Raw genomic sequence first — 22,144 nt, forward strand, 5'->3', positions numbered from 1 at the left:
ATATTGATTCTAATAATTTACTATATAGATAATCTTTCATTTTTGTACATTTTTACAAAGTATATATAAATGTTTATATTTAATAAATATATTTATAACACATATACAAAAATTAATAACAGAATTGTTAAACAAAGTAATTAAAAATGAAAAAAGTAATAGAAACTTTTTTGTTTTTATAATTGCTAAAACAAATTATTTTAAGCGATAAAGCAATCTGTTTTTGTATATTTGCGTACACTTGAAAATCAATATAAAGCGATAAAGTCTCATCATTTCTGACGAAGAGAAGGCTATTGTCGCCGTTTATCACAATCTGTCTAATGCATTATTATAATTATTCTAGAACTATATCATATTTCTAAGTAACGAGAGTGTCTCGTAAGTAGAAATAAAACAAATATAATGGATTCGTATTCGGTATTTGTAAATAGAACTTCTTTATGAATAAAAAGAAACATTTTTCTCAATTCCTAATAATTTGTGAATATCAGATCAGTCGTTGTAAATTAAGTAACACTATCTGTTATTACGTGTGTATAATATTATAATATGGATGTGTGTGTGTGTATGTATGTATGTACACGTGTGTGTGTTACACTACTATAAGTACGTAAAATTTTAGAAACTTTACGATCACTATAAGACGCAGAATTGAATGGTAAGGCTAGTACATACTTCCGAATTGTTTCTGTGTTTCTTTTTATAAACACAGTTAATGTAAAATCATTTTGTGAAGGAAATCATTCTCTTGTTCAAGATTACGTTTGTGATATGAGTTTAAATCGCGATATCATTTACGACTCTTTTTCATCGTGCTTATTATATACGTGCTTATTATATGTATTTACTTATCGTTGTTTAATATAATTTATTACGTTTATATTTCACATCAAACAATTGCGTATTTTTGTTGCAAAAATATCCTTTGAATGTTATTTTATTATTTAGACTCTAATATGTTAGAGTGAGAAACGACCTTTCTATTCAATTCTGTTGCCTGTGTGTGTGTTGGATATTTTATACTTATGTACTTCGTATTAAAAAGAAAACTTCGTATGAGAAAAGTTGCGTAAGCAAATCTTTTATATAAGGCGGCGAGAATTTTTTTACACTTGGAAAATTCTCCAAGTACTTTTAACTTTCAACCAAGTTAAAAAGCGTTAGAGATCTAGCACAAGTCGAGCTGTTGTTGTTCTCTTTTTATTCAAACGTGGGAATGTTGTTTTTTTTTGTTTTATTTTTTGTTTTATTTTATACACAATCGCGCGAGAATATTGTCGCGCGCGAAATATAGAATAACGTAAGTGTATTTGTTTCACGCGTATTTTTTTGTTTTTCAGTTTATAATGTACACTTAGCCTTATATCGTTATACGTACGTATTTTGGAGACCAGCCAAGATTGAAAACTTTTTATACACAGCTATATTTCATAACAAGTAATGCTTGGAAGAGAATATGATTGCTAAGCACTATCGCGCGCGCTTATACGTAATACTGTACAATTACATATCGGAGCAAACGTCACTCGCACTTTTTTCGATTTTTAATTTATTTACGAGAAAAATCGCAAGTAACGTTGCGCCGTTTGTTCGTTTGATTCGTTCGACATGCTTATGAGAGAGGGAAGCGTTTTTTGCGAAAATATTCTACGTAGGATCGTAATGACAGTAATTAACGTTAACCTTGAGTAAGGTTCCAGTTAACTTTAACTAATGTTTACGGAAATGAGCCGTATTCGTTAAGAGCGCTTATGATAATAACATCACGTAGCTCACGATTACTTTGAACAGCTGTAAAGGGAAGAAACAATGTTGTGAATACTGTCTGTCTAGATGCTGATAGAATCGACTCAGGTAGATATTGACGTTAGTTTGTAAATATAAAAATTGCACACATACTAAAGTTCACATATAAAAAATACATAGTATACACATATTAAAATAATAAACTAAAATGTTGAAAAGGAGATAAAAGAATTGAAAATAAATTCCGAGGATTTTTTCCAGGCTCGTCCACGAGAAAAATTAATAGAAAAAAATAAACAAAATATTAGCCGTCGATTTCAATATCGCATCGAGATACACTAGTGACTACACGTATTCACTCTCAATATCCGGCAGATCTGAAGATCCGGATATTATACGAAACACCGGAGAAAAAAACCGGCGATGTAATAATGAAAACGTGTTGCGCACGCGTATCTATCTACGTGTATGTACAAAGTTTCGTATTTCTTCGTCGTGTTTGATCCGCGCGCGCACGAAACAAAAAGAAAAAATTAAATCCACTGTCAGCGAAGTCTCCGCGTACCACCGCACAGCATCCTTTTGAATGCCTGCCGGAATTCCGGCGAGAACACAGTGTAAATCACGGGGTTGAGAGTACTATTAAAATATCCGAGCCACAGGAACACACTGGAGAGAAGCTCGGGCGGTTTGCAAGTGTTGCACGTGGCTTGCAGCAGCGCGGTCAGGAAGAACGGCAACCAGCAAGCGACGAAAGCACCGGTGATGATCGCCAGAGTCTTGGCCGCTTTTCGTTCGCGCTTCGACTCGATCGTTTCGCGCGACCGCTTCGTGCATTTGACCACCTGCTGCTGCTGACTCGAACTAGTCGGATTTGTCACCGTTGTCGTGGTGGTCGTCGTTGAGACCGCGGTCGGTGTCACCGTTGTCGACGGCGTGACATTCGCGCCGTTATACGAAGACGACTTTTCCGGCGAAATGGACGAGTGATCTGGCGTGGATCTCGTGATGGTGAACGCCGTTGACTCCTCGCGTGGCCTACAACCAGATAAATCATCAGAATTACGCTGCTCACAAACAAGACAAAAAGATGGAAAGGAAAGTATTTCCATTCTCGTCTTCGGCTCGTGATCGCGAAGATAATAGCGACAGCTGAAACGTGGCAACCTTAATGATGTTGAGAATCTTTATAAAAGGGTTGTCAAAAAGAAGCTCACTGTTATATAAGAAGATTGATACGCGTATATACATGTATATGTATAGTTACATATATATTCATTTTCTGCTAAATAGTAGAAAAGATGATATTTCTAATAGTGGAAATAGAAGTAAGAATACAAAACAATGAAAAATTTTTGTAGTTACAAATTAAATAATACATATAATAATTATTACATGATTGTGTAATTAGTTTTTATAAAAAGTAATATTAATAGCAAATATAGTTATATAGTAAAATAAAATATAAATAGTTATAACGATTGCAATTAAGAATAATTTATATGCTTATAGATTATAATAATCAAAATAGAATCTGATTCAAAGGCTATAGAGCTCAAAGATATGCAACAGCGACAAGTCTTTTTGCGATACAGCAATCAACAGGTACATGAACTCGTGTTCACGCAGCAAATATCTGCATTGGTCATTGAGATAAAAACTCTTAGAACAATGATATGCCAAGACTGGATTGCCAAGTATTTTATCTTACTTGAGATAAAATACTTGCATGTTAAGAAAATATTAATTTTTACAGATTGAATTATGATTTTCGGAAGAGAAAAATATTTAGTAATTGCTCTTGGAAAAGCGAGCTAAATGTCATAACGAATACACGCCATTTTTCAACAGTCCATTCGCGAGATCCGCTCCAAGTGGCACAACACGTTGTTATTGAGCTTTTCAATTTTATCGCCAATTATGAAAGGTCGTGCGTTCGATCATATTGTTTCCGAGACTTAAAAATAATGGAATTCTGGTCTCGTATAATATAAAGAATCAAAATAGAAAATGTACTTTTTTACAACCTTCTTGTGACGAGCCTGAGGATGCCTCTTCGTTCGCGTGGCGGCTGAAGAATGGTGCCTGGTCTCTTTCTGATCCTTTTTCGCGCCGCTTGAAATATTCTCCAATACAGTACTAGGATAATCAGGAGAGGAACATAGAACGTCGCGCAAGTTGCGAAGATCTGTAACGTAATTTTTTTTTTTTAATTTGATTTTTATTAATCTATATTTAACTCCGCTAAAAATTAAAAGATGTTGTTTTCTTTCTTTTTTTTTAAAGTAACAGTATTGTATTTATTACGTGTTGAGAGAAAAAGAAAATTAATAATTTTCATCTCTTCACAAAGATATTTTTATTGCGTGTCTGAAGGACGAAAATCGGACAGGGATATGATATCAGTTTAGAGGGTCGAGATTTAACATGGCGTTTCTCGGAGCACTCAACACTTTTCTGATAAATTTTGTCGTGTTTCACGCGAACGCAATTCTCCAATTGTTCATACAACCAACCAAGCATTTCCGTTCGCAATTTCCCGAAAGCGCTCACCTGATATGCGGAATCCTGAGACACGAGACACGTCCCTTTGGCTATGCGAGCCAAATAATCAGGATCCTTCCATCCGAGCTGAGGCGCTAATGAGATTCCTAAGGACACCAGCCACACAAGAGAGATCAGGATACCGATTCTTCTCGGATTCCTCGCCTTAAATTAGAAGAACCATTTTTTAAACGACACACATTGCCATCTTTTATCATTTTGAAAAATAACTAACATTTACGTTTTTTTCCTCTGCATTTCTCGCAAGTAACTATTATTAGATGATCGTTTAAATATTTATAGAACACACAAAGTTTTTTTTATCTTATTTTATACGCGCGCGTGTATTTCTGCGTGCAACGCGTAGATATTATGTCATTAAATAAATTCTTGTCGGTACTTCTGTACGTATCTCGAACACGAGGAAAGATCAAATAAGTTATGTAAGCGAACTAGCGTTGTCATCAGACAGCTGAGGCACTTTACTTGTCTCGATAAATTTTATACCTCCCGCAAGAGGTCTCCGCGCATTACTAAGACGCTGTCTGTATCAGAAAATTAAACTTTTAATTAGATCCGCTCGTAAACCTAGTTCTTTTTTTTTTGAGGGAGAGGAAAAGAAAAGAAGAGAGAGAGAGAGACAGAGAGAGAGAAAAAAATACAGAGGGAGCACGTTAGCTCGCTCGTTCGAGAAAATTGCGGCGCCTGCTCTATCTGCGTATCTCTTTAGTGGAAAGCTGCCACATGACTCAAGCTAATTTCTCCGTTGCTCCATTATTTATGACGTAATCGACCAGCTAAGGAAGCAAAACACATATCTTTCTATCAGTTTGGAAACGCAAGTTAGCCGTTAAGTTCGACCATCCTTCTCTGGCCGTTGCGCGTCGAACTCTAAGCTAATTTCAAACTAACTCTAAGCCCCGTTCAAAAAGAGAGAAAGGAAAGTCACGCCAAGGGTATTACATACTCGTCTCATCTCGATCGGACTATATTTATGAACGAGAAGTTCTCCGGCCGTTTCGCTTTATGTTCTTACCCTTTTTCATACTTTATGAACAATGTTGTTTGTAATTCTTGTTACATCGATGCGTGCACGTGAATGAGAAATTTGTCTTCGTGCAATTTCATCAACAAAAATTTACGAACAATTTCGGAAGCAAACTTTTGTTTCATTTCACAGAGAACATCAAAATATCCGTTTCAATATTTCGTTTGTTTTATCCATTTTTAATTATCCAAACAAAATAGAAAATAAAAAAACTACTACCTTCGATAGAGGGATAGATAAAATAAATAGTTTTCAACAACTAGTAAAAAAAAGTTTCAAAAGGAATATTAAAATTCTGATTAAATTAAATTCTTGCGGGTATACGGATAAAAAATATATATATATTACGCTCTGTACCTGCCGGCAAAGTGAAACAAAAGAGAAAAAAACACGGGTAAAGAGACATTTTACGTACACCACGGAAAAAGTTTATCACGTATAAAGTTTGGTGTGCAAGATTCCAGATTCTATGTGCGCGTTATTTTGAAATTGATAAAATGGTATCACAGTTTTTCTCGCTGTCACGCGTTGGTCTCCTGGCTATTCAAGGAGATCTACGACGCGACATGCAGTTTCGCGTGCGATTCTGCTCTCAACCGTCAACTCCCACGCGACTCTTTTCTATTCCATCCGCGTGACGAGCGCGATGTCAGGGACAGCGGATAACGAAGATCCGTATCTCGTTCGTATTTCGGACAATTTCCGACTTCCTCCCGGTAACCGCAACGGCGTTAATTAACCTGTATATAATTGATATCGGTGACTGCCCAATATCTGTCGACCGCGATAGCCACCAGATGCAATATCGAGGCTGTGCAACATAGAACGTCGCTGCTGGTCCACATGTCGCAGAGCTCCGGACCGAGTGACCATGCCGACTTTATCTGCAATAAACAGAATTATCTATCATATAGAGCGTGAGTTTGGCGCGACGCACGAACGCAAGCGAGAAATCAATGCGATCAACAACAGCGTGCAGTCGCAGATCTTACATCGAAAATGTTTCGAAATAAGGTGAACATTGGTTATGAGATATTATTGGTAAGAGTAATTGTTATAGTTTGTTCTGTAATTTGTTTTAATAAAATAACAAAAATATTATTTAAAAAAATAAAAGTTTTAAGTTAATTTGATCTATGAGTGTTTTGTTTGATGTTTATGAAAAACTTACATTACGTGCTTATACACTTTTTATTATTTCATCTAATAATATGTTTTTTTTTGAGAATATCTAAAAATAAACACAGGGTGTCCGGAAAGTCGTCCGCAAAACTTCGGGAAATGATTGAAGATTAAAAAAGAAGAAAAAAAAGTTATATAAACATAGATCCGAAAATAAGTCGTTTCCGAGTTATAACCACTTTTATGTTTAAAAATCGTAATTTTTTTGATTATCATAATCGTAATAATCATAATTTATTTTATTGTATTTTAACATAAATAACTTAATTTCAAATTATTTTGATAGAAGAATACCTGCATTCGTGCTGAAAAGGTTATTTTGAACATTATATTTAATTCGACTTAAATACCTGTTTATATTTATCCTATGATTTTAAAGATAACGTAATTGTATTTACAAATATTAAAAAATTGAAAAAAACTTGAGAAATAAAAAATAAGAATTACGAAAAAATTAAAAATTAAGAAAAATTCAAAAAATAAAAAATAAGGGATGCTAAAGCGAACATAAACGTAGCTATAACTTGAAAACAACTTATTTTCCAACCTATGTTTATATAACATAAGTTTTTTTCCTTCTTTTTAGATCTCCAATCACTTTCTGAAGTATTGCGAGCGATTTTCCGAACACTCTGTATAATAGCCAGTTGTTGTGCAACGTACTTATATCGTATAATGACGCACAAAACGTCAAATTGTTGTGTAAATATTTATTTTTACACGAAGGGCTGTTCGGTCGATTAGTATAGATTGCACGTAGTTTGGTGTGCGGCAGTTTTCCACGAGGTAGGGAGTGCGAGAAAATACGGATCGAGGGGTCGAAAGAGAAAACCATCCGAGTCGAAACCATGGCCGACGCGGTGAGACGGGCGTAGAAAGGGAGTCGGATAAGAGTGATGTCGAAGTGTCGGCGAGAGAAAAAGAGAAGAGAAAAGGGAAGCAATGGAGGGAAACTGATGCATGCCTGCTTAAAAGTCCATTCATGGTATTGGAATCTATCTTCGAAAGCCAATCGTCCCTTGTCCTCCTTTCAGCACTGCGGTCCCTTCGCCCATAGACATTCACCCCCGTCCTTTATACTTTGAGATCAGAACATTCCGGAAGTTGATGAATCGCATCCATCTTGCCGGAAACATAAACACGTTCCAAAAATTGTATCAATCGTACGAAAGTCGATAAAAGAGCAGTTTCAACCCGTCGCAGGACGTCCAAGAAGGATTTATGATAGCGGAAGTAACAGTTCATCCATCATATAAAGTGTACACAAAACTTCGAACTGCAAAAGATTTTTTCTCACTTGTATTTATATTATATTGAATATCACGAAGCTCCTATCGTAAGTGATTAAACTTGAAAATGCACGTAAATGATTTTGAAAATAATAAAAGTTTAAATTCTATGTGATAAAAGAAAACTTGTGTAATAGATGTTGCAAAATTGAAAAAATAAGATAACAATTTTCTTCACGCCGTAATCAATATTTTAATCTAATATTGCTTTACAATAAAACTCATTTTTCTTTTGTTGTTTTTTTAAAGTAGGATGTTGACGACGGCAAGCTTCAATTCGAATTTCTAGCGCTTCTTACAAATCCTTTCCGCATCGGGCGGTATCTTTCAAAGTCTTCAAAGGCTCTAATCAAGTCTCTCGCATGTGCTCGTGCAGTTAATGGAGTCGTTCGCGTTTCTGGTGTCCGACGATAAACGCGGAGGCGAAAACGAGCGGTTGTAAAGCGGACATCCATCAAACGTTTCGGATTAAGCGGTAGACGTATAAATTTCCATGTGTCCGTGTTAGGGAGGAGGAAATAAATGTGTGTGTGTGCGTGTGTGCGCGCGCGCATCTCGGCAATCTAATATATAGCGGTAAAAATTGCTAATGCATCTGCCGTCAACTGAATGCCGGTCGAAATAGCACTGCACCATTAAACAATAGCGGAGCGATGCGATATCGATACGCCAGCAACACAACAGGCGAAAAAGATAGGTTCGCGCGCGAGAAACGTGAAGAGAGAGAAAGAGAGTGAATTATTCCACGCCTCGCGAAGAAGTACTTGTGAAAAGCGAGAGAGAAAACTCGCAAAAGTTTGCCTCGGAAAATACAACGGAAGTGTGGAAATATAATATAGGGAAAAAGTGGAATGAAGAAAGAAAAAGTGCTCAGATGGGATGGGTGCAGTAGCGCGAGCACGAATGGCGAGAGAAGAAGCTGTTGCGTTGAGAACACGAAAGGAGGAGGAGGAGGAATCTAAATAAGAATGTATGTTAGCGGGAAAAACGTCGTCCACGCGAATGAAAGTACATAGCGATATGCTGTTAATACGTATACGCGTCTGTCAAGTTGAATGAATTTTCATTTCGGAATGAAAACATAAGGCTAACAAAGAGAAAATCGCCTTTTTTTATTCTTTCGCGTCAATTACACGATTGCGATTAGACTTAAATTATCGATATGGATTTTCGGATGTATCGATTTCGTTATGTTTTCAAACGCGCTTTAAAAGAAGGGTGAATCATCGTATTCAAGAATACATGTGATAAAAAATGGAGCTACGCTCTAGACGTATTTCTCTATTTCTTGACTATTTCCGATAAGATCTTTATTAAATTACAGATAACGCTTGCCGTGCAAAAAATCGCGGTGATTAACGCCTATGTTATTCCTTGTTAGGTGGCCGCTTCTCTGCTTACATATTTACTGCCGTGTGTATACATATATTAAGTGAAAATTCACGGCACGTAGCAAACTTCGTCGAGAGGAGAATCGAAAGCTAATCATTCATATGTATACATGTGTGCTATACCGCTACTATATAGCTTGTTATCTCTGTATACTGGCGCCTTAATTGATGAATATACATATATACATATATTTACAGGGTGTCTGAAAAATTTTGGCACAGCCGAAGTGTGAAGATAGATTGTTCTCTGTTCAGATTAGATCAATCTGAACAAAAAAATCACTTATTATTTTATAAAATTCGCAATATGTTTATTGAGTTATTAATTAATGAATGTGAGCGTGTGGAAAGTGATGACTCCGAACTCTGTAGAGCAAACAAGCGCGAGCGGCGTGTGACACAGGCTTTTTGCGATCAACTGATTTTTACGACGACGCAACTGAAAATTATACACGCCTACCATAGTCCAGCCCATCGCTTTCCACGCACTCATTGGGTCTCATTTATTAATTAATAACTCAATAAATATTGTGAATTTTGCAAAATGGTAAATAATTTTTCTGTTTAAAATGATCTAATTTATCGTTAATATACTTCGACTGTGTCAAAATTTTTTAGACACCTTGTATATGTATAATAACGGCGTTCTCCATCGCTTACGTTTACACTGGACACATGGAGAAAATGAGAAAAATATATCTAAGTATGGAAAATTGCATTAGCTTTTATAAAGATGATAAATCATGATATGGTGGTATATAATTTGTAAGATTACAATATTTATTATAACAAAAAATGTTGCCATTTGAGATAATATTTCAAGGTCAGCAACAGAGAGATACATTAAATTTCTATATATATATCTTCTCAATAATAAACTTTAATATTGAATATTTATGTCACACGTCACGCATAATAAAGTAAGCTAATTCTGAAAATCACGGCGAATTACTCCTCTATCATAATTATCACACACGTGGAGCTACAAATTTCATAAATCTCGAGTCTCTTTTATATTGATAAATTATTGTTAAAGTTTTTTGCGCAACTTCTGGCTATTGAAATTCCACACGAAAATTTGTGAAGCTCGAACATAATAAATTGTTCTCGTTTTTGCGCTCGGATGGTTTTCGAAGTTTTTCGCGTTAGTCATTAGAGAGAATACATAATTAACAAAGTTTTTAAGATGAAAGAATTTAGCGTTCGTAACGCCAAAATCCCCAAAAGATGTGCATATATAAACTGCCTGGTTTTGCGTGTGGCATTTTTCTCCAAACACAATGTCGACGCGGTGTATCAAGCTGCAATTGAAACGGCCGTAAACGCGCGCGGTTCCTTACACGGATGTAACAAAACTCGTGAATGGTTGCAACGGACCATAGATTAAAGTTTAACAATGAAAGTATTACGCGCGAAAAGAGAATGATCCTTTATGTTACGGAGAGAATGGCTAGTAAGTTGAACATTTCATCCAAAAATCCTGCAAAATTTTCATCTCATAAATGTGAATTGTAATAAAACTGCAGTGCATTTTGTACACGTGTTTATCAGTATAGCTGCGCAAATTTAAATGTTGTTATGTATTAGATGTGCGTGTTAAGCGCGTGTTAATTATCAAGTCCGTCAAAATTAAAAAATCAAGAGTGAAATTGTTTATTTAATTTAACAATTAAATTAATTTTATTCTTAAATTAATCATGTGACAAAACTTACATAAAAATATTTTACATGACAATTATGAAATAAACAATATCTGCGAGTTGAAATGGTGGTTACTATTGATAGTGCTGGTATGCAACGCAAAGATATGAATTACATACATAAGGCGATTGAGAAATATCCGAAACGACACATATGTAGCACAGTAGTATCCATCGCTATTCGACCGTCGATCTGTGCAAAAGAAATCTTGGCTATCGGTGTAAATATACCTGCCTGTAAATATACTTTGGCGAGCTGTCACACAAACACCACGTGCGATATTGAGCCAACGTTTGACATTTGTCACAACTTTTCTTCTGAAGGATAAAACTTGTCAATGACAAAACCCCCTATGCGATACTACTCGTCGCTATATGTTCTTTTGAATATTAATCAATCGACTTTCGTATGTTTTTTTACATACAGACGGTCTGAAAATTTTTGACAAAGTCGAAATATAAAAATAAATTTAGTCAATCTGTACAGAAAAGTTATTTATTATTTTGCAAAATTCGCAATTGTTATTGAGTTATTAATTAATTAATGTAAGCGCGTGAGAAGCGATGGTCCGAATTTTGTAGACGTGTATGAAGTAAATATGAAGTTTTCAAAGAAAAAAGCTTTATCTCATGCAATGTTCTAGCAACGAAAGGCGGAACAAACAAGTGAGCGGCATGTGACACAGTTCTTGCAATCAGTTGAGTTTTACAGCGATATAACTGAAAATCATGTACAAAATCCGGACTATCGCTTCTCACGCGCTCGTATTAATTAATTAATAACTTAATATGATAAATTTTGCAAAGTTTGCAAAATAATTTTTTAAATCAATACAATCCGATCGACCTTCACATTTTTTATCAAAATTTTTCAGACATCTTATATATCTATGCATGTGTATAACATCATTATGTGTATAAACATGGCAAACGCGCGGAAATTTATATTCTCACTTTCCTATATAAAAAAGAGCATTTGGACCGAGAAGTGCGCGTTTTGGAGCCGAATGTATCGCATCTATTGTTGTCTCTTTTCCGCGTTGCCGATTGGTTGGTTGGTTGATCGAGTCAAATCGAATCGGTAAGATCGAGAGAGTAAATAATGAAAAACGATTTTGAGACAGGTCGTCGTATATGTAGAGAAAATTAAAAACGTAACTAAAGTAACGTGACAGGGAAGTGTAGAAAAACAACACATGAAAATAACGTGACTGTAATTTATATTATATATAACAATTAATAATACATATTATACATATAATTTATTATATATTTATAATATTATACTTTATATTGTATTATATGTGTATTATATACATACTACAGTAATGTCACTGACCTCGGCCGCGCGGCCTTGGCGGGTCACTGACCTCGCCAGCGCGGCCTTGGTGGGGGGGCGGTCACTGACCGCGGGCACGCGACCGCGGCGGGGTCAATGACCTCGGTCGCGCGACTGCGGTGGAGTCACTGACCTCGGCCGCGCGACCGCGGCGGTGTTACTGACTTCGGTCACGTGATTACGGTATATATATATATATATATATGTGTGTATGTGTGTGTATTATATATAGATATAGAGTTTTATATATAATATATATAATATTATTTTTTTACTCTTTTTTCTGTCACTTTAGTCACGTGTTGTTTTTCCACTTCTCTCTCACTATTTTTCGAGTTTGATTTTCACGCGTTATTTCTGACATCTCTCATATGTATATTATGTTTTATAAGACGTATATACTAGCTGTCATCGCGGTAACAGATTGTGTTAACTTACACAACACGTTAAAATAAAAATGACAATAGCGAGCGCGTAGCGCGCGCCTGTGTTGTGCTAGTAGTTAAAAATATTCACGATTGCACATGTCTTCGTGTCACAAATAGCTACACGATCTATCGCGCGATGCGAAAAAGTAGAACGCGATAATTACATATTGTAAACGACTATATCAGAGTATGGAGAAACATTAACATACCTCGTAAAGTGCTCCAAGAGGCATAACGAGACAGGCCACCATAAGATCCGCAACAGCCAAACTAACGATTAAGTAATTTGCCACAGATTGCAAATTTCGCTCTATCACGATAGCCGCTATGACGAAGAGATTGCCTGTAATAAAAGCATGTGTGTTTATTTTTATGTGAACATATTCCTCTCTCTTTCTCTCTCTCTCTCTCTCTCTCTTTCACACACACTCACTCACACAAAACTTTTTAATTTAATAAATTCTGAAATATATTTTCAACTTTATAAAAATATACCGAACTATATAACTATATAACTATATAAAAGTAAACTTTGTCTTCTTTTAAGACATTAATTTTAGTATGATTTATATAAAAACTGTTACGCACAAGCACATTACTAAAATATATCTTTTGTAAAAGTACCTCGTGATTATATTTTTTTTTTTCACAACATATCTATATAAAGATTCAATATCGACTTTTCCATGTAACTATTTTCAGCTTGAATGTCTGTACATCATATGTTTCTTTTTTCAACTTTGATAAAAACTGTGTACAAAATGTTTTTTGTTTTTACATTAATAAAATGTTGCGCACGTCACAGCTATCACTTGAGCGCAAAGTTAGCCGTGGTCACGTGTGATCAATTCAAAATTAACTATCAAGCTACTATTTTGATGCGTTGCACTCGGATGTGACATTGAACCGCAACTGTGCTCTGTGTTTTTTTACTCGTCTCAGATAAATTTGCATGCGTACAAATAACGAAAATGAAATTTATAACGATATATACGATCGTCTCGGCGTAACAATCGATTCGATCGATCGCGATCGGTCGCGTTCCGCCGTATTTAAAAATCGGCGCTCGTCATCACAATATGCGCTCTGTCACTCGTTCTAATACGCGCATATATCAATAATCGTTCAAACGAACGTTGTAAATACCGAGTGTTCGATATGTAAATTGTTTGGACCATTAACCGAGCATCGACAGATCGAGATAAAACGGAGTGTCTGATAAGATTTGTAAACCGCGCTCCACCATTATGACCCGTTTTTGCTGAACTTTTGCGCCGCGCGCGCATCGCGCGCAACACTCGTGTAGAATCGTGCCGAACAATGTGAAATTAAATTAAATTTACGAACGATCTTTCTTGCGTCACTTTAAACAAAGTTTGTTTTCTTCATTTTATTAAAAACGAAGTTTTTTTCATCTTATCGAGAATAGCTGTCGCGGGGAAAGTTTACAAATATGCGCGTTTTGTGATATAATGTTCACCGCATCAAAAGAGCAATTGCCGAGAATATTGAAGAACGTGCCGGGAATATCGAAAAAATTCACAAGTAGTCTCCTCTCCAAATTTGTTAAATTTACACGCTCGATCGTTTTGAGCATAGCGTTTAGAATTGATATCGATCGCTGCAAATTGTTGAAATAATGATAAAAGCTCGCGTATTATTATATGTTTTATGCTCGAGAGTGATCAAGTACGTTTTCAAGATCGAGAAACATAGAGAGAGGTATGCATTACTTATCGTTCGGTAAGTTTGTTTCTCAATTATTTATTTGTTATGGAATTTTAAAAATAAGAAAAAAATATTCTCCTTTTCATCGAACTCTCTGAGCTTATAAAATTTAAATAATCAACTTTCCGTAGTTATTTATCAGTTCGACGCACGAAAGACAATATGAGAGGATTTATCTATTTAAAATTATAACAACAACTCGTGCGAACAACATGCGCGTTGGTTTGTGCATTGTTGCAAAGTCGTTAAGCAAATTGAGATCGCGAACGCTCGTCGCGCTTTCGACTCTTTAATAATGGTTCTGTAATTGGCACTGCAAGGGGCAAATTCGGGAGAGGGAGGGAGGAGGCTAGTCGCCATCAATTCCGACGGCGAGACTGAATAGCGGCAATCAAGTTCGGCAAACTCGGGGATAGATGAAATCAGTCGTACGTTCTCCTAGACGCTGGTTCGACGCGACGAATCGATCGTACGCGTTCGATTTGCGCGAAAATCCAAGTTCGTCGAACCGTTGTTACACATTCTTCAAACTCCGCGATATCGATTTCTCGCGATCTTCGGACTATCGCCGTTAAAAAGAGCGCGTACGTATACAAGGGTCAGTCGATGAAAAGCAGGAAACTTCTCGTCCCGGAATCGTCAACTCCGTGAAAAATATCTATCGCCCGACGCGAAAACGAGTTAGACGAAAAAACATCGAGTCTCCGCAGAGGGATCGCACGCGTCGAAGAAAAAAGTCATATTTTCAGACACGTGTCGTGTTGCTTCAAATTTTTCGTCAAAAAAATATTTTAAAAAGCGCATTGTGTGCAATATACTTAAAAAAATTAATAAATAAAGTATATTATCAGTGTTAGTACTTTTATTCAATAAAAAATCTCTTTTTTGAAAAATTTGAATAGTTTTCGAGTTAAATTGAAGAATATCGCACAAAAGAGAGAAAAGATTAAATAGATATTTGTAAAATTCACAGATTAAAACAATTTAAAGATTATGGAATTTTTCCTGGCCACGATAATAGCTTAATCAAACTTTGCTGATACCGCGAAGCTCGATGGTAATCGAAATTTTCGAGATTTGCATGGTTTTCTCTTTAAGAGAAAAATTCATATATTAGTAACGCGATGTTACATTCATTGCGCAAACGTGCTCGACGATCGCTGCTTCAAGAGTGTTTAAGGAAAATTGGATTAGCAACTCGAAGCTAACGTTTACCAGGATGTAACATCGTTGCTCGGCGTAACGCATCACTTCATATCACCATTTTACGCGGATAGTGTGTGCGTTCTTTCCGATTTTGTTACAAAACGTGTAAAAAAAAAAAAAAAAATTACATACACTCTCTTTTTTCGTACAACGAGATAAATAATTAAACAACAAAAACTAAAATGTCAAATGAATGAACAGTATAAGAAAACAGTATTCTGATAAATAATAGAATATATATAATAGAAAATTACTGATATATTTTTGTTTACATATATTCGACTGATAGTGAATAATAAAACAACAAAAGAAATTTAAAGAGAGCAAATAACAAAAAAAGTCAATTGGTAATTTTTAATAATTGAAAATTTTAGTTTTTAGAAATGCTAATGCAAGTTTCAAGAATACTTATATCTTCAAATATTCGGTCTCTTCTTAATCGGATTTCTGACCTAAAACGAACAGTTTAGAAGTAAAGGGAAATGGGCGAGAGAAGTTGAGTTCTTTGAAAGAGCAAGATCGTAATCATGAGAGATGTGTACTTAATTAAATTTAATTTCCGGGCGAGACGACAATAGACTTCGCTTAAATTAAAGAGCGGGTTAACTTCGGGAAACGATCGAGAGGCCGCGTAATTCGTACTTTCTCTCATCTTACACTTGTTCTTGTAGTAAGTCGACACGAATGTTCGATGCAGGACTTGAGAACTTGTACTTCTACAAATGTACGGGCAAATTTCTTTCTTTTCCTTCCCCCATCCATTAGTTTCGCATTACGTGTCCGCAAATACACAGAAGTCCCACGACGACAACGACCGTGTACAGTAAGTAGGTGGCTCTCGAGGACAGCGGAGGAGACGCGCCGCGACTCAGCTGCACACAGCGCGGAACGTCTCTACGGAGGAAAAAATATAACCGCTACGATGTCGCGCGGCGAGTAGAAAAATAGAAAAAAAAACGCGAAAGAAACGCGACATTTTACTTTAGCGTAATTAACTCTCGCGAGGAAAAAGGAAGCGAGCATCGAGAGGATGTTTCAGCACACCTGGATCTGAAATACGTTCTCGCACTCCGTTAAGAAGCATATTTGCAACTTGAAGCAAAAAAAAAAAAAAATGAATTCACACATTCAAAGTTCCAACGGATAAGCCGCGCGTGCGAGAGAGAAAAGAGAGTCGTGAATAGATACGAGCTGCGTTTGCTTGTAGAGAGATAATTTACACTTTGCAGTTTTTAATCCGCCACGCTGCTACGCTCGGCTTGATGCCGGGTTCTTTCATGCTTTGTAGCTTTCTGGAACGTCGGGAACGTCTTGACGAAAAAAATTTTTATAACGTTTATACGCGTGTACTGTACATCGAACGGAGATATAATGAAAAGTTCATATTTTTTTATATTTATTATTAGTTGGGATGATGTATATATGGATTGTGCTATATGTTGCAACAAATATATCCGATCTATTGAAATCAAAAATAGTAAAAAGTTTTATAATTATCTACTATGTGTGTTATTTAATTTAATTCCGATATATATATATATATATACATATATCGTAAGATATATTTGAATTCAAAAAAACGCCGGCGCGTGTTGATCGGCGTCAGTTTTAATTTTTAAATGAAGTGAAAAAAAAAACAAGAGTATTATACAAAAACGAGGCGCGTCGCGAACAGCAATTATTTTTATTCGCACGAAACACGGTACATATTATTTCGAGAGCGCTTTCGGGAATTCACAAAACCGAAATGCAACGACGCCAACATTTCTGGACAAAACAAAAACAAAAAAACCAAAAAAAAAAAAAAAAGAAAACTGAAGAGAACGAAACGAGATATTAGGCGTCAAAAGCATCAATCTTTTTTGTTTGAAAACCACAACTCTGTCAGTCGCAAACTAGATTCCGCGGCGCGCAAACAACATGTACAAAGAAGAGTGGATAATACAAAAAATCATTGCACGCAAAACGCGAGCGTTGAAAACAACAAGAATTACGCAATAGATTTTTTTTCATCGCGGATAATGAGATTTTTTCGGGAACGAATGAGAATATTGGGTAACACAAATTGTTTTGATATTGAAAATTTGTTATTGAGATTTGTGTTTTTTTTTTGTAAAAAAAATAGTTAGACGTTGAATCTGATATTTGATATTGCACATATAAATATAAATTTCGTAAAAGATAGTTCAGAATCTCTCTTTCTCTTTTCCATCCGCTGACCTACTATCCTATTATCGCACACGCTTTCCAAATCTATCCTTCATATTCATATACAAATGTCCTTCATCACAAATTTATCTTTCGTGACATTCTACATGTCTCTCTTTTGTCATTCTCAAGGGCACGGGTTTAACATCTACGTTGGCTCGTGACATCGAAGCGGAAATGATGTATAATTTATTCCTGCAAGTGAGTCTACTTCAGAGAGAGGTAAGTGAATTTCTCTGCTCACGACCACACGTGCGATCGATGTGCGGGCGTAAAGTATGCCGAAAACTGCGGTCATGCTTCGTTATCCAATGAACAGGCCGTGTAACTTGTTTTCGTCGCGGCACCGTACAACAGACTCAAAGTGAATTATACGGCCGTTTATTGATTAACAAACCGAAACCAAAGTGGTCGGGAAATGTTGCAACCTCTCTTTATCAATCGCTCCTGGTTCTGTCATGCGCGCGGAAATTCATTTATTTTAACACGCGGAGAACGGACCGACGTATAAGTAAATTATATATTATATTCTCGCGTATATGACGTCACACTAGGAGCATCAAAATTAAGCGCAACAATACGCTTTTGTTTCCTAGGCAATATGAGAAATAATTCATGCTTTTACATTTGTAATTGTGCTTGAACACAACTTTCGTTGCGTTTTCGTTTTGCTACGTACATACAGTTTCACTCGAAAATGTAGACCGGGGATCTCGAAAACGGGAACTATCAAAGATATATCTGATTACGTCTTTATGCTGGATACATTGTGTGTTCGCATCGCGTCGTTTAACCTTTATAGAATCGAAGGGCAAGGTAGTAACACATTCAGTTCGCGTCGGCGGTCTAACCTATCGGCTTGCTATTTTTTCTTTTTTTTTTTTATGAACGAACAAAATGTCCGTCAACATTGTGTGTACGAGTTGTATATCGAGAAATTTTCTTCTCGAATTTGTTTTTCGTTCTGACAAAATTTGTGTTTAAAAAATTCAACGCTAATTTAATTAATTTAATTAAGACAATATACACGGGTATAATGTTAGTAATTTAATTAAGTGCTCGTTTTCTACCACGGTATACTGCACGGTATACATTTATGTAACCCGAGTTGCTTTGCTTAAGAATACGAGTTCTAATTGTTTTTTCGAAAGAAAACAAACATGTTTGTTTTTCCGTTTCTTCATATATTAATATTTCCATGTGTTCTTTTTTAATAATATAATAAAATTATATTTTTATATTTTGTATAATCTTCATCAAACTAATTTATCACATTTTATTAAATATATTATATTATATCGGTTTATTAAATATATTATATATGTACAAAGTCGTTTCTCTTTTTCCGTCTCTCTTTCAATCAATTTTCACTTTAACTTCACAACAAATCGAAAATTGAAACGACGCTCATTTCTATTATTTTTTCTCTCTCTCTCTCTCTCTCTCTCTCTCTCCGTTTATCATTAAAACTATATTTCTAAATATCTGTCTCCGATTTCGTGCGTTTCCCTGACTGTAGTTAATTATCTCGATGTGTTCTATGAGATAGCAAACGTGCAAAATCATGCTGCTCTCCTGTTTGTGCCCCGAAGAGAGACGAGCGAAATCCAGCCAACGCAACGCACACTCTATTCGAAGAGTTTTGCTTGATTTGCGGCGACTATTGTGCAACGATGAGAGAGGGGAGGATTATTTAATTTACATTTGCGCAACGATATTCACGGTCTTGTGCCTCGCCAAGCGTTCATAAAATTTACCCTACAATGAGAGACAGAGAGAGAGAGAAAGAGAGGGAGAGAAAGACAGAGGGAGAGCAAGCGTATCTACGCCAGCTGACGTCATGTTCAACGAACCGTTAGTTAGCCAGTGAACTATGCTAATATTGGAATGTGCACCTGAGCCTGTCAAGTTGTTGAGGAGGCGTACGTGTATGCGTGTACGCGATGTGTGAAAACGTGTACAACAACTGCCAGCCGATCTCTTTTTGCATCTCCCTTGGTTACATCCACCCACAATGTTACAGCGGAGCGATAAACTTACCTGTTTCCCCGACAACTTTTATCTGTATCCCCTTCCGAGAGATATACGGGTCCGCAGGGAATCCGGAAATGTTCACGGATTTATTTCGCGAGACTTAATAGCTGGCGAGCGGCACTAAAAAACTATTCGATACAAAATCGGGAAGTTTCACGTTGCGAAGAAAAAACAACAATGCGTGAGATTTGACACGTATATATTAACGCAGCATGAGAAAAAGAATTCTTACTTCACTTTAACCTTTAGGGAGGGTCAACTTTTTGTTTTGGAATCTTGTATTTTTGATACCTAAAATTTGTATACATCTCTTACATAAAGTTATCGCAATTTCAGAACCATTATAGTGATTGGACTGGCTCTCAAAGAGAGAAACAAATGAAAATTGTCTAAAATAAAAATTGAAGTGTTTATAAGATTTTTTTCAAAATCGCTAGTTACGATTACAAAATTTGTTCAGTTTCAACGATTGAACCAATATCGCCAACCAAATCTCAGCAGATACGAGAATATATGAAATTGTTTTTTAGCGTTACCCAGAACTAACGACGTAGAAAGTTTTTGTAGTCTATTTTTGGTTTTTATGTTTCGTTATTTTTTCTCATTTTTATTTATTTAAAAACAATTTTGTAGATTACGTTTTTGCATTAATTAAAAAAAATGTTGTGCATTACTTTTTTAGATTTATTTTCCGTTATTTTATTTATGTTATATATATATATATATATATATATTTATTCTTATATTTTATTCTTATATTTTATGTTGTTTATTCCTATATTTATAATTTTATAGTATATTAGTAATTAGTAAAACTGTGAAAAAATTATATTATAATCTGTCATTTAGGATATTCTTGTATTGTTTGTTACATCTCAAAACAAGGAGTTATGCATGTAGGATATTTATGTATTATTTGTTTACATCTTAAAAAACAAGGAGTTACGCATATTGGAGTGTGATTCACAGTACACATAGAGCGAGTTCGACGACTTGTTTCTCCATGCAATACATATTGTCGTGACGGACTTCGTGATAAATTTTCATCAATTTGTATAGGAAAAAATGGACATCCTGTCATGCGAGAGAGACTAGATGTTGCATCACTAAGAGTATACGTTTCCAATAAAATACATATATCTAACATTTGAAAACAGAAAGAAGTGTTTTAGCCATGCTGCATATACATATATGTATATTTCAAATATACATATGTATATGTACACACACACACATATAATATATATGTACATATAATTCAAAAGATAATCGAATAGTTATTTGAGCAATTAAAGTAGCTTCTCTTCTAAATGTTAAAAAACAAATAAAAAATAAATATTTTTTTAAGACACATCATATGCGAATTTGTACCTTCCGTATGTCTTTTAAATTGCATTTTGCAAATAGAATTAAATTAGTAACAGCTTGTTTTATTAAATACTTCAAAAGTTGGACGCACGGACAAACAGCTTTTCATTCCTAGTAATTTATAAGTTGCGAACTATTTTGCGCAAGTGTAAAAGTAAACGAGAGAGAGAGAGAGAGAAAGAGCGCGCTTTCTATTTTCCGACACGCAAAAAGTTCTTGGAATATTTTGTATAACTGGTTGTACAAGTATTAATTACTTGATAATACTTTTGACAAATAACGCGCGGAAGTCATTTATCAGACATCGCATTAAAATCTCTTTAGCGTTGATAAGAATCGATCAGCACAGAGATTTTTGTATTAAAACACGTGCGCTATTATTCTCGATGTCGCATCTTCTATGAGGAGTAAAGGAGAAAGAGGACACAAAGAGAGAAAGAGTCGGGAACTGACTGAGAAAAAAAGTTTGTATCTCAATACGCGAAGCAGAATGTCAGCTCGGTTCGTCTCGCGGAAAATCTTGTTTACGCAAAGCATCGCTGGCTGAATGTCGCGATTATCGTCAACCGCTCGGTGATATATTATTCGCCCCGGAGACGTGTCAGTTTCTCTCCAAAGCAATCTTCGCCATTGTTTCCAACAACGGTTACGACCGACGGGACGGTCTCGCCTTTGCGAAACCGTCATCGAGGCGATTAATCGGAGGTGGAGTTACTTGGCAGTTGACGGTATATAATTACGACAAGAAGAACGATTAATCGACGCGAGCAAGATCAATTGCGTCGCGAACACAGGTTCGACCGACGACGGTGTGACCTGACGTTGGATTGAGGTCGATAATTTTCATTAATTATCTTCGATAACGTTTGAATGAGAACGAGAACCTGAACGATTAACCCGATTGTTTTTCGAATCAAAGGTCTTTTCAGA

At 35.7% G+C, this 22,144-nt stretch overlaps 1 protein-coding gene across 4 annotated transcripts in view; it reads right to left on the reverse strand.

The window, feature by feature from the left end:
- Positions 1-890: 890 nt before the first annotated feature.
- The window catches only part of LOC109864156 (5-hydroxytryptamine receptor 2A-like), a 121,547-nt gene continuing 100,293 nt past the window's right edge, over positions 891-22,144 (reverse strand). For 3 of the 4 annotated variants that reach the window (XM_020445109.1, XM_020445107.1, XM_020445108.1), the window contains 5 exons: positions 12,880-13,013; positions 6,082-6,225; positions 4,303-4,458; positions 3,777-3,937; positions 891-2,787 (listed from right to left, as the gene is read on the reverse strand). In XM_020445109.1, coding sequence (XP_020300698.1) covers positions 2,295-2,787; positions 3,777-3,937; positions 4,303-4,458; positions 6,082-6,225; positions 12,880-13,013 — 1,088 coding nt within the window. In that variant the 3' untranslated portion in view covers positions 891-2,294. The remainder of the gene's footprint in view (positions 2,788-3,776; positions 3,938-4,302; positions 4,459-6,081; positions 6,226-12,879; positions 13,014-22,144) is intronic. The other variant, XM_020445110.1, reaches the window with a different exon arrangement.

Source organism: Pseudomyrmex gracilis, unplaced genomic scaffold, assembly GCF_002006095.1.
Source record: "Pseudomyrmex gracilis isolate BER0280 unplaced genomic scaffold, ASM200609v1 scaffold_17, whole genome shotgun sequence".
Classification (NCBI taxonomy): Eukaryota; Metazoa; Arthropoda; class Insecta; order Hymenoptera; family Formicidae; genus Pseudomyrmex; species Pseudomyrmex gracilis.